Source organism: Salvia splendens, chromosome 15 (assembly GCF_004379255.2).
Source record: "Salvia splendens isolate huo1 chromosome 15, SspV2, whole genome shotgun sequence".
Taxonomy (NCBI): Eukaryota; Viridiplantae; Streptophyta; class Magnoliopsida; order Lamiales; family Lamiaceae; genus Salvia; species Salvia splendens.
The window spans coordinates 17,041,549-17,053,452 of record NC_056046.1 but is presented as its reverse complement, the minus strand read 5'-3'; the positions used below and the strand labels follow the sequence as shown (position 1 = coordinate 17,053,452).

At 36.5% G+C, this 11,904-nt stretch overlaps 2 protein-coding genes across 4 annotated transcripts; one reads left to right on the top strand and one right to left on the bottom strand.

Moving 5' to 3' along the window:
- The first annotated feature begins 3,843 nt into the window (after window positions 1–3,843).
- Window positions 3,844–8,505, top strand: LOC121767890 (bZIP transcription factor TGA10-like). Its single transcript, XM_042164224.1, has 11 exons — window positions 3,844–4,210; window positions 4,284–4,369; window positions 4,740–4,819; window positions 4,930–5,010; window positions 5,182–5,250; window positions 5,333–5,392; window positions 5,478–5,555; window positions 5,626–5,695; window positions 5,790–6,061; window positions 6,196–6,435; window positions 7,676–8,505. Exons 1-11 carry the CDS (start codon window positions 4,044–4,046, stop codon window positions 7,823–7,825), a joined length of 1,353 nt encoding a protein of 450 aa, XP_042020158.1. The 5' UTR covers window positions 3,844–4,043; the 3' UTR covers window positions 7,826–8,505.
- On the bottom strand, window positions 7,768–10,792 carry LOC121767891 (protein ABHD18-like). Of its 3 annotated transcripts, none has more exons than XR_006043232.1 (4): window positions 10,236–10,792; window positions 9,222–9,305; window positions 8,807–9,141; window positions 7,768–7,851 (listed from the first exon to the last, which is right to left on the bottom strand). XR_006043232.1 is itself a non-coding variant. In XM_042164226.1 (4 exons), the coding sequence occupies exons 1-4, from the start codon at window positions 10,253–10,255 to the stop codon at window positions 8,901–8,903; spliced, it is 225 nt and encodes a 74-aa protein (XP_042020160.1). In that variant the 5' UTR covers window positions 10,256–10,792; the 3' UTR covers window positions 8,619–8,900. The 3 variants fall into 3 exon arrangements, 2 of the variants coding, with proteins under 2 accessions (XP_042020160.1, XP_042020159.1); XM_042164226.1 differs by lacking the exon at window positions 7,768–7,851 and having other exon boundaries at window positions 8,619–8,904; window positions 9,025–9,141; XM_042164225.1 differs by lacking the exon at window positions 7,768–7,851 and having other exon boundaries at window positions 8,619–9,141.
- Window positions 10,793–11,904: the final 1,112 nt, after the last annotated feature.

Sequence of the window (11,904 nt, the reverse complement as noted above, 5' to 3'; positions counted from 1 at the left end):
ATTTCTTGTCATCAGCCATTGACACATAAGTGCTAGAGACAGGCTTCATGTCAGAAAACACCTCCTTGAAGGGACTTACATGAAAAGTACAACCAGAATCACATAACCAGTCATTTGAAGTGTAAGGACACATAGGGGAAGCATTGATATTCAACAAATCATGCACCATAAACACAGATTCATTGTCAGTTGTTTCATACTTAACCATACTGGCAATGTTTTCAATCTGAGAACTGTTATTATTATGGTGAGGAGGCTTATTCTTCTTAGGCTTGGTACATTCCTTTTTATAATGTCCAGTTTCTCCACAATTATAACATTTTCTGAAAGATTTAGGGTCCCTACTGTTAGACCTAGACCTGTTATACTTCTTTTTAGAATTAGATCTAGTATTTGAACCCCCATTAGACTCAGAACCCCCTCTAGAATTAGGTCTGCCCCTGACATTGAAAACTTTGTTAGCAGCAGCTTTTTCCCCAGCCCTTTCCCTTAACTCAAGTTCCTTAGACTTAAGAGAGCTTATAATCAAATCTAGAGGAGCTGTATCTCTACCATACTTAATAGCAGCCTTTACATCACTATAAGTATCAGGAATGGCATTCATTAGAGCAATACTAGTGTATTCATCAATGGTCTTATCCCCAGACCTTTTAATTTTTTGAACTAGCTTCTGAAACCTATCCACATTATCATCTATATCCTTAGTCAAATCCAGCTTAAATTTAAATAACTTTTCAAGCAAGTACATTCTTGAAGACATAGAAGTTTCTGTGTAAAGAGTGTCAAGTAATTTCCACATTTCAGAGGCAGATTCAACTTGGTCAACTTTTCTTATCACTGAATCAGACAGATTGAGAATAATAGTAGCTCTAGCCAACTCATTCATTTCAGATTGTTTTTCAGGAGAAACATCAGTGGGTAAAGTACCATCAACAGCTTTGAAAACCTTTTGTTGAATCAAAATACACTTCAATTTTTGTTTCCAAATCATAAAATCATTTTTCCCATTAAAGGGAACCAATCCAACAAGTTGTGACATTTTTTAGACAAGTTCAGCAAGAACACAGTGAGCAAGGTAAGAACACACAACTTTGCACACAATAAAGGACAGAGACATGCAGGCAAGGGCATAACACAGATTTTCACAGAAAGAGCACAGAAGAACACAAAGACAAGTACCCAGAGGGCAGTAACAACTATCAGAACAGAAAATTTTCTCAAGAACACAAAGAAACACACCAAACACACAGGTCAAGCCCAAATCCCTGACTGTCACGAGCAGCACTGGCTAAGGCTATCCCAGATCGCAAGCACTCACTCTTGGAGTGCGCAGGGGGTCACTTAGGCAGTATATGTGCTTGGTGGCCAGGTAATAAGGGGTTAGAGAGACAGAAAAAACAACAATCAAACACGGAAGCAGGTAAACACAGAGAAAACAACACAGATAAGCCTAAAACCTTGCCAAGGTTTACTACCAGCAGCAAAAGCCCAATCCTAGGGTGGCCCAAAAAAAAAGAAAATCAACAAACAGAGTGAGTCACAGCCAATTTACCAGAGCAAACCCCCACTCGAGGGAGGGTTCAACTTGCCCACCTCCTTATAGTGACTCGGCGTGTCGGAATCGTCCCCCCGTGGCTCTGATACCACTGTAGGGATCAGACAATTCCGGGTTCACTAATTACCGAGACCTCTTTGGTCTTGTTACAAGATGGCTCAGTCAAACCATCAACCACGCGACTGATTTTAAAACAAGAGCTATTACAGATAAGATCACAATAGCTATTACAGAAGTAAGTCTTGGACTAAGTAACACAAGATTAGCTTCAATATACCTGCACACTTAATAAACTCGTTAGAACCACAAGTAAACTGATCCAAACGGATCAAGTGCAAAACAAAGAGGGAAAAAAGAGAGACACAAAGTAAGGAACAATAGATCGATGAAATTGGCTCAGACACCCGCCAATAACAGAGATCTATTCACAGGAACACAGATCCAAGGGAGCACCGAAGGTTTCAACCGTGAACAACCTCACGAACCAGAAACCAGCCTCTGATCTCTCCCACGCACCAGATCTACCATTCCAACCGAAGAAATCTCACAGAAACTCTCACACAAAGAAACCCTAGATTTCAGAACTCAGGAAACCGAACTGGTTACCTTCCACACTTTTCTCACCAAAGATCAAACACTACTACAACATGAAAGATCTTAGAGAAGAACACTGAAAATCATCACAAGGATGAAGGGATCACTCAGAGAAGCTAAATCGCCAGAGAGTGTAGAGAGAGAGAGAGTAGTTAGAATAAAACGGCGCAAGGGAGAGATGGAGAGATAAAGGGTTTCACAGTAATTGGGCTAGGGCAAGCATAAGCCCAAAAAATCACCTGGGCCTAATTAACTAAAGCCCAAATGATGTCCACCAAATAACAGCCCATAATAACCAACAAACATGAGATCTCTTCCGCGACTTCAGTGACATAACCATTGATGACAACAATGATTTTTGGGCTATTGGATTTTGCAGGAAACTTGGTTTCAACCAAAACCATCGGCTCATCCAGCTTTTGAGGTGATTCGTCATCAATTTTTACCATCTCTTCGATGATGGGATCAAACTTGACATTTGTTGTTGACTCATCGTCGTTTTTTGCAACAGTCTCGACGATAGAATCAGATGTGGCATCCTTTTTAGCCATAACCTTTTTTTGCTAAATATGTAACTGCTCCATTATTTTGTTGAGAAGTTTATTAGTCATCATCAAAGGTATGACAAACAACATCCAAAAATTCTTGCCATGAGCAATCATGATTCGAGCGTCAATACTCGTGGAGCCATACAGATGCTGGATGGTCAAAAATTAACCTCACATAAAACAAACGATCAGCACCAGAGAACAATTGATAGTCAAAATATTCCTGAATATCCAAAATCCATCTCACGGGGTTAACACCAGAAAACCGAGGAGGAGAGTTTGACAGCAAGACGGATATGGTGGTAGAAAGTAAATCATTTGGAGGATGAGAAAGCACCAATTTGATAGGAATTAATATGAGATTAATTCCTATTGAATACTATAATATATGAAAAGAAAGCACAAATGGAGGAAAATAGATTGGCGGTTTCTCCAAGAGGAAGATCCAAAGGAGAGAACGAGATTAATAATTTAATTCTTCATTCTGCTTAATAATAATAAAAGACTTCACACATATTTATAATATGTGGGATACAAAAAGATCTCTATAAACTAGGAAAACAAATAAAATCCTAACCACGGGAGAAAGTAAATCAAAACATAATAACTAAATAATACTGCTAAAACATAAAATAAGCTAACTAATTATACGGAGAGATTATCAGCTCCCTTCCGGAATAAAATAAAATAGCAGGTTACCTTCGTTTATCTTTTGAAGCTAGTAGAAAAAGATTAATTAGGCCTTTAAGGAGGCTCCACATAAGCAATTCCTTCATTTAATTTGGAGCGCCCGGATTATTAATATTTTATATTATAATACGCAATCAAACCTTAAAAAATCGAAAAATTGACCATAATACATTCAATAGCCTTAATACGCATTATTAATTAACACAAAAATATGAAATTATTTAAACAAAGTTAGTAGTAGAGATCATCGTGTTAAGCTAGTAAACCACACCAAATGTTGCTTGTGCTTCTCGGACTTGTTTATCTCCAAACTCACTCACCCCATATATAAATAAACTTAAAACCAATTTTTTTTATTGAGAGAGAGAAATTAAAGATAATTGTATGATATAGTTGAATTTGGGTAGAGAAAGTCTTCTTGTTTTGGAAGACAAAGCTTAAAATAGGGTTTGTCTTTTCCCTCTTTTGCATTCAATTCTTCTCTCCATTTCTTTGTATCATCCCATCTCCTTCAATTACTCCATAACCGCCTCAACCCCTCTCTCTCCTTGAATTGATTTCACAATTTGTCTCTATCTATACTATGTTGATCTCAAATTTCTCTATAAAGCCACTGAAAATGAGATCAAGATTCTAGGTTTTCATCTCTCTCTCTCATGGCTTCAAACAAGGTCAGCAGCAACAACAAAGAGCATCATCACTCTACACAAATAGCTCAACATCATCATATGCAGCACGGTGATCAAATCAATCATCATCAAAATCAAAATAACAATCACATGTTTTCGTTCGGGATGATGCAATCATCCACACCCTTCAATATGTAAGCAATTTTTGCCTCCCTTTTTTCTTCAACTTCAATTTTTTTTCTTAATTAAGTATGATTGTTTCATCAGAAGCAAAGAATCCGGCGCTTACGACTTGGGAGACTTAGATCAAGCTCTATTTCTCTACCTCGATGGCCAAGATCAAGACCAACGACGTAAACATTTATATATACCTTTAACTATATACTTGTAGTAAAAAAAAAAATTTTAAATTTACAAATTTTTCTTCAGCTTTCTAGAGAGAAGTAAGTTAGAATTTGTACTCTCTTTGACCAAATCCTCAAAAAGATTTTTCATATTTTACTAGGGAAAAAAAAGAATATGTGCTCTTTTTTTAAGGATTCTTGTTTACTCAAAATTTGGACAGACATGTAACAAACTTCTGAAACGTGAATTTGCTGCTAACTTAGTCATGTACGAATTTAATTTATTTGACCTCTTTTTGAATAAAAGTTATTGCCTGATTGTAATTAATTTAATTGAGCAAATTAAAATTCTCTTAAATTTGTGTCTGAATTTCTGCAGAGATGAGGCCACACACTCTCAATATTTTCCCCTCTGAGCCCATGCATGTAGAGCCATCACAAAAACCATCAATCATCAAGGCAATCAAACTTCAACAAGAAAAAAAAATCACTATTTTATTGATTTCATTTTCTTGTTTAAATTATGATGGTGGGTTTGTTGAATTAAATTAATTTTGTGTTTTTGGTAGGGAATAAGCAGCGGTTCGAAGAAATCATCTGAGCCATCTAATCACAGAAATTATGTTCAAGAACCGGCCAAAGTAGTTAAGGTTATGATATTAAATTATTGCAATAATTAAATACTAGTAATAAACAAATGCCCGTTTGTAACAAATCCAGTGATATCCCATTAATTAATTGATGAGATTCATGTAACTAAGATTTTGTACTTGGATTAGTTAATTAATTCCTTTATTGATTTTTAAATCACTTAATTGCAGCGTGAGGGAAATCGCAAAGGGCCTACCTCAAGCTCAGAGCAAGATGGTCCAAAAACACCTGATCCAAAGGTTTTCCATTTTATTTTATTTTATTTTTTCACGAATTGAATAATTATCTTTGGTTTTTTTACTAATATATGTATGTATGTAGACTTTGAGGAGGCTTGCACAAAATAGAGAAGCAGCCAGGAAAAGCAGGCTTAGGAAAAAGGCAAGTTTTAATTTAAGCAAGAATTTGATTAATTTGTGATTTATACAATATTAATAATTTCCATAATCAAAGTTGATTGATGTAGGCTTATGTTCAGCAGTTGGAGTCAAGCAGAATGAAGCTTACTCAATTAGAACATGATATTCAAAGAGCTAGAGCACAAGTATAGTCATATTTAATTTAATCTCAATGCCATAATTAAAAAGTTTATAGTACTGTTTTTCTTCCTTTAGGGAGTTTTTTTAGGAGGAAATGCTAATGCAGGTGGAGAACAAGGCCTTTCTTGTACCAATATATCTTCAGGTACAAACTTTTTCGCAATAAAAACGTACCCCGCATGTGAATCAATTTAATTATTGATTATTTAATTAATTGATTTAATTTTGCGTGTTCCAAGATGCGGCGTTGTTCGACATGGAGTATGCTCGGTGGCTGGAGGAGCACCACCACCTGATGGTGGAGCTGAGGAGTGCCATCCACGAGCACCGGCCCGAGACCGAGCTCCAGATCCTGATCGATAACTCGTTGGCCCACTACGACCAGATGATCGCCCTCAAGAGCGTGCTTGTCAAGTCCGACGTCTTCCACATCTTCTCCGGTATGTGGCGGACCCCGGCCGAGCGCTGCTTCTTGTGGATGGGTGGCGTCCGGCCGTCGGAGCTCATTAAGGTTTGTTTGTTTACGTAAGTAAAAACCCTATATTCAATTTTTAAAAACCCTAAATTTCAAAAAATAACTAAATTCAGAAAAAAAAAACGAAAACCCTAAATTGAAATGTGGAATTGAATTCTCTGTGTCTCTAGATAATAATGAATCAGGTGGAGCCGTTGACGGAGCAGCAAATGGTGGGGATTTACGGGCTGCAGCAATCGACGCAGGAAGCAGAAGAAGCTCTCTCTCAAGGGCTTGAGGCATTGAACCAATCTCTCACGGAAACCATAGTTTGCGACACTCTCACTCTTCCTCCAAACATGAACACATACATGGCGCAAATGGCTGTCGCCATTAGCAAACTCTCAACTCTCGAGGGCTTTGTTAGACAGGTATTATTCATCTCAATTTATAAGCTTTTATTCTATTAATGTTTCTTGAAATGTTGTTGATCAATGTGTGGCTTAATTAATTAGGTTATCAATGAACCAAAAAAATAAAGAAATTCGCAACCGTACGAGTTTAATGCGAAACTGATAAAGTAGGAGAGAGATCGAATGAAAGTGATTCAAATATTATTAGTGAAAAATAGGATCCGTCTTGTTAGAAATAAAACAAAAATAGAAGTTGACTAATTAAAAAGGACAGACCAAAATAGCAAAAGTGGACTATTTTTAAGGACGAAAAGAGTAATATGTGTTTGTGCTTTAAATGATCATATGCTAATTAACCCAAGATCCTTAGGGAGAGAAATTCAACATAGTGTGATGATGCTATACTTAGTATTATATAAAGATATATGAGCCATATTTTTCATGATGTCACTGTCATAACTCTTTGACTTGGAAATACCATGAAAAAGACCATCCACCATAAATTCTTTGATCTTCATTTTTTTAGATTTGATTTCTTAATAATATGGGAGTTAATTCTTGATGGATAAATGAGCATGCGCATACATACAATATTGATTTTCTATCAATTATCCATGTACATTACATATAATACACGTTAAATTCTTGTTGCATATGCCTTAATTTCTTGATATTTAGTGGAAATTACTAGTTTTTTTATCGTGAGTATGTGAGTCCTCTTTTATTAATTTATTGTACGTATAAAATAACTGAATTTGTTGAATAACTTTACTAAAGGTTACGCCTCTGCATGTTATACACGCGTTAGCGGTGATAAAATAGTGTATAGTTAGTTGAGTCGAATAATACTTTTCTCTTGTATACATTTTCTAGTCAACAATCTTAATAGAAGCATGCCAGGAAATAAAATAAGAAAGAAATTACACTACACCCTCAAAATATTATATATGTACTCATACACCAAACACAAGTACTATCCCTCGTCTCTAGACATCAAATGATCAAATCAATCAAGAACAACCTTTTATGTGCATATAAATCAAATGGACGACTATATGTAAATATAACTTTATCCACTGAAAAATGCTTTTATATCTTTTCCATGTTTTAATGCTACCTAAAACTTCTATAGTCAACATTCATCAACAATAATGTTAATTACTATTATTGCTGTAGTTGGTTTAATTTTGCAATTGTTCTTGGTTTTTTTTTGTATAAGTATAATTAATTAAGAAAAAAAATGTTGAATTAATTATAGGCTGATAGCTTGAGGCAGCAAACCCTTCACCGGCTGCATCAACTTCTGACGACCCGCCAAGCAGCGCGGTGCATTCTAGCCATCGGAGAATACTTCCACCGCCTCCGGGCCCTCAGCTCCCTCTGGCTCACCCGTCCCCGCCATGACTAAAGCCGGCACCGGAGAAATGCAGTGTCCTGAAAAACCCTAGTTTAGTTTAAGGCATAAATATATCTAGAAGTAGTTCAAACTTTCTCTATTTTAGTTTTTCTGCTTGACAATTTTGTTGGATATATTATAAAGATGTAGTTGAAATATTAATTACATGCAGAAAGGTGGAAGCCTATTAAGGAAAATGGTGATTCAAAGAAGAGAAATAGGAAAGGATTTTTGAACACTGAGAAAATGGAATATAGTTAAGACCAATTTTTATTTTAATTTTTGTGTAAAACTTTATCATTAGTAGGTAGGGTTCATGATATGGGGGAGTTACAACTTAAGTTGTCAAAGGTATCTTGATTATTTATGAATAATTTGATTTGTGGAAAATTCTTTGGTGTGAGGTTGGTGTAGATAGACTAGTTCAACTGCATTTGTTGCATTTTATTTGTTTCTTTCTTCTTTTACAACCACTCTCTCTTTCATTCTCTCTCTCCCCTTCATAGCAACAAAGATAGACCACGTCTTTGTGTGAGTGAATTGGCCAAGCGATAGAGAAGTTAATAACGCCTGAGACCAGAGGTCTCAGGTTCGACTCTTCCGTGGCGCGGCCTTTAAATTTATGTTCATTTAACTATTAAAAAAAAGTTAAAAAAAAGATAGACCACGTCTTGTGATCCACCATGCGCCTTCAAAATTTAAGTTTATTGCCAATGGAAAAAAAAAGGGGGACCGAAATCTTCTCCTTTGTCTACCTGGAAGTCTCTAAAAATGAAGGAGATTTTCATATCATATGGCAAAATGAACAAACACATTTCACAATTTTATTCAGTTTCTCAACAAGGTATTATCCTTTAATAACACAAATCAGACTGAAAAGATAAACCAACCTTTGAGTTGTAGTACAAATGTGAGTTAGCACTGAAGAAGACTTTACGTACCGTTTATCCTAATCGTGTATGGTATCATGAAGGAAAGACGCAAGAAACCCACCTTACTTCAGACCCTGGCCATGCCTTCTGAAGCTCCAACACAGAGTGTTTCGGGATATACCCATCGTCCTGCCAATAATAGCCTGCCGTTCAACTCAACTACACACAATGATTTTCAAAACTCATATCAAACTCATCCTCAATTGTCAAGGCAACTTTCTGTGGAGAAAGTTATGGCCACAGACACCCATTTTACCAAAACCAGCTTCGTAGTCTAACCAATGCAGAAAGCTACGAGCCTCTTCGATGGTGGCTCTTCCTAATAGGAGCAAATCACTAACACACAACAGCTTTGCACCATACTGCTGCAAAGGGCACCTTCTTCCATAGAAAAGGCTGTAAATGCATTGCTTCAGTAAAACTCAGTAATCTGATGAAAACCTGTGGATTTAGGTAAAATGACAGTTCAACTTCACCTCTCAAGCACCATAGTTGCTATGTTTTCCTTCAGTAGGGGCCCACCAAGACGTAACCTCCGCTCAAACGAATGGCCCCTGTGCCTGAAACGAAAGGACATATGCCCCCGCATTATCGTCATTTTTCCAATGTATCCAATCCATATAATCTTAGGATATATTGATAAAACATAAGATTGGATATATGAAGGATCGGATAGTCAAATGAGTTCAAAATCAATCAATCCATTGCATTAAGCCGTAGCTTTATCTAACCATCTTATTGCTCAGAGTAAATGCCCCCTCATTCTTTTATCACAATCAGACCAATTGCATATATATATATCAATGATCACACAAGTTAGTTTCGCTGAAAATAGAAACGAAGAAAAGAAAAAATCTCTTCCTCTGTAACCTTCTCTTGTGTTTCTATATTTGAGATCACCTACACATATGCAAGTGTCTGCATATCATGTCGTGGACACACTCATAACCAATTCAGATCTAACAAATGCAAAACGATATAGCAGAAAAACAAGGCTGCCACCACTTAGTTCCCTTCTCAAATCTTATTAACATCTTCATCAAGACAATCACCACCATCGATCCTTCAATAGCTGCATTCATTTAATCAAGTATGACATAATTTTAAGTCCAGCTCCATCATTCAATTCAGAGGTTTCCACTGGTAAAGAAATCACCAATACTCAAAACACACACAACCATTTCCAAATCAATAAGCAAAATTAGCTCAAATGATCAAAGGCCTCAGAATATCCCAAAGTTCCAATCCACATTAATAAACAATGGATTGACCTATTGCAATCTATCTAGGCTAATCCTAAAAAATATACGCCCCCTTAATGAACTATGACACAGCTCTAAATTCAAAGGCTTCGTTTAATGACAATTACCAAGTCAAATACACACACACAAACACACAGAGAGGGCAGGACTAGCAACACAATACTAAAAACAACACAACCAATTCCAAAATCCAATAAGTAACATCACAATGCAAAGAAATGAAAATACCAGCAAGATGAACAACACATGCCATCCTCTGCGGCTGACAAGATTTGGGAGACAGAAAGGCAACTCTTGCAGTGTGGCAATGCATTGAGAAGCAGCTCGTCACAAGGGGTCTTAAACACCCCTTCTCTCAAACAAGCAGTCTTATATTTCCAAAGCAGGAAACATTTGATTTACCATCCTCTCCAAGCCATCCCCTCCAGAAAAATGGAGGGCTAATCCTTGTTCTGTGCAGCAATGCACCATACACATAATCCACCACATATTAACAGCCGCCATTTCCTTTTTTTTAGGACAAAAAGGCTTGATTTTTCCGTCAATTTTGGGCTGTATGAGAGAATCCCACATCAAAAGGGATCTAATTGGTACAAGAAAACCAAATGGGAAGGGGTTCTATATATCAAGAATTACAAGAAGTTGAAATTCAGATCTAGCGAGCTAAACTTTCCAATTTCCAATACAACAATATCAATATTGCTGCAACCTGCATCGAGAGAGAGACGATTCTGTACTCCAACAACAACAATACCGCCCTCGGACCAATCCAAAGAAAAGGGGGATTATGCGCGAGAGAGGAAACGGAATTATATTTAATTTTAGATATCTAAAAAGTTAAATTATACTAGTAGAGTAGGGGAGTGATCAATTGCTAAATCATGATTTAATTGCTAATTACAACTACAATTAATTTAAGATCATAGGATTTTCAAAATCTTGGTCTACAATTTATCATGTGTAATTTCATTTTTCATTTTTTAATATTAAAAAGATAATAGCAACTATCAAATTTAGGGTTTAGAAACACAATGTCAATACATTATATGAAATACATCAATGCAAAGACATGACAATGTAAATATAATTTCATATTGACATTGTCTAATCATTGTATTGACATATTATGTGTTGGGTGTTGATATAAAGCTGTTAATGAAATTTATGAAAATTTTCAAAAAAAAATTTCAAATTTTGGCATCGGAACATATGCAAGTGAGATCTCGTTAGAATCCTTACGAAATTATCTTTAATTTGATATATGTTGTGCGAAAAAATAATGTAAATCGAAAAAGTTATATACGTTTTAAAATTATGATATATTTTTCAAAAGTTAATTACAACTAATTTGTTGTAAATTGACTTTAATACCCCTATTGACTTTTTTTATAGTATTGATATTCCGGTGCTATTGATCTAAGCCCTTGATTTGAATATCTAATGGCTATTATTTAATTATAGTTAGTAATTAAGTATTGAGTTAGCAATATAATACTCCCCTATTAATTTTTATTTTAATGAAATATATTATCTTACCTACAACTTTTTGTTATATTCAGAGCATCCACAATGGCGGATGTTCCGGCGGACGTCGGACCGGCGTGCCGAACGTCCGCTCGGGACGTCCGCCATTAGGCAGCATGCATACGGATACGGACGTCCGCTGCGGACACCGGAGTTCCGCGACTTTCCGGGACGTCCGCCATTGCGTTGACACGACGGACGTCCCGGCGGACGTCCTGCTTTTTTTATTATTTTTTGTGGATGTCCGTTTGGATGTCCTTGGGGATGTCCGCCATTGTGTAGTGGGATATCCTTATGACGTGACAGTGCAGTGAGATGTCCTTATGACGTGGCAGGTGGTGTTTTTGGAAAGTCCGTCGGGATGTCCGCGACA

Bases quoted from the DNA above. Each gene is read 5' to 3' on its own strand.
- LOC121767891 (XM_042164225.1), bottom strand. From the start codon at position 10,255: ATGTGTTGTTCATCTTGCTG. The intron at 9,306-10,235 runs GTATTTTCATTT...CTTTCGTTTCAG, and splicing joins ATGTGTTGTTCATCTTGCTG to GCACAGGGGCCATTCGTTTG. The intron at 9,142-9,221 runs GTGAAGTTGAAC...ATGCATTTACAG, and splicing joins GCAACTATGGTGCTTGAGAG to CCTTTTCTATGGAAGAAGGT.
- LOC121767890 (XM_042164224.1), top strand. From the start codon at position 4,044: ATGGCTTCAAACAAGGTCAGCAGCAACAACAAAGAGCATCATCACTCT. The intron at 4,370-4,739 runs GTAAACATTTAT...GAATTTCTGCAG, and splicing joins CCAAGATCAAGACCAACGAC to AGATGAGGCCACACACTCTC. The intron at 5,011-5,181 runs GTTATGATATTA...ACTTAATTGCAG, and splicing joins AACCGGCCAAAGTAGTTAAG to CGTGAGGGAAATCGCAAAGG.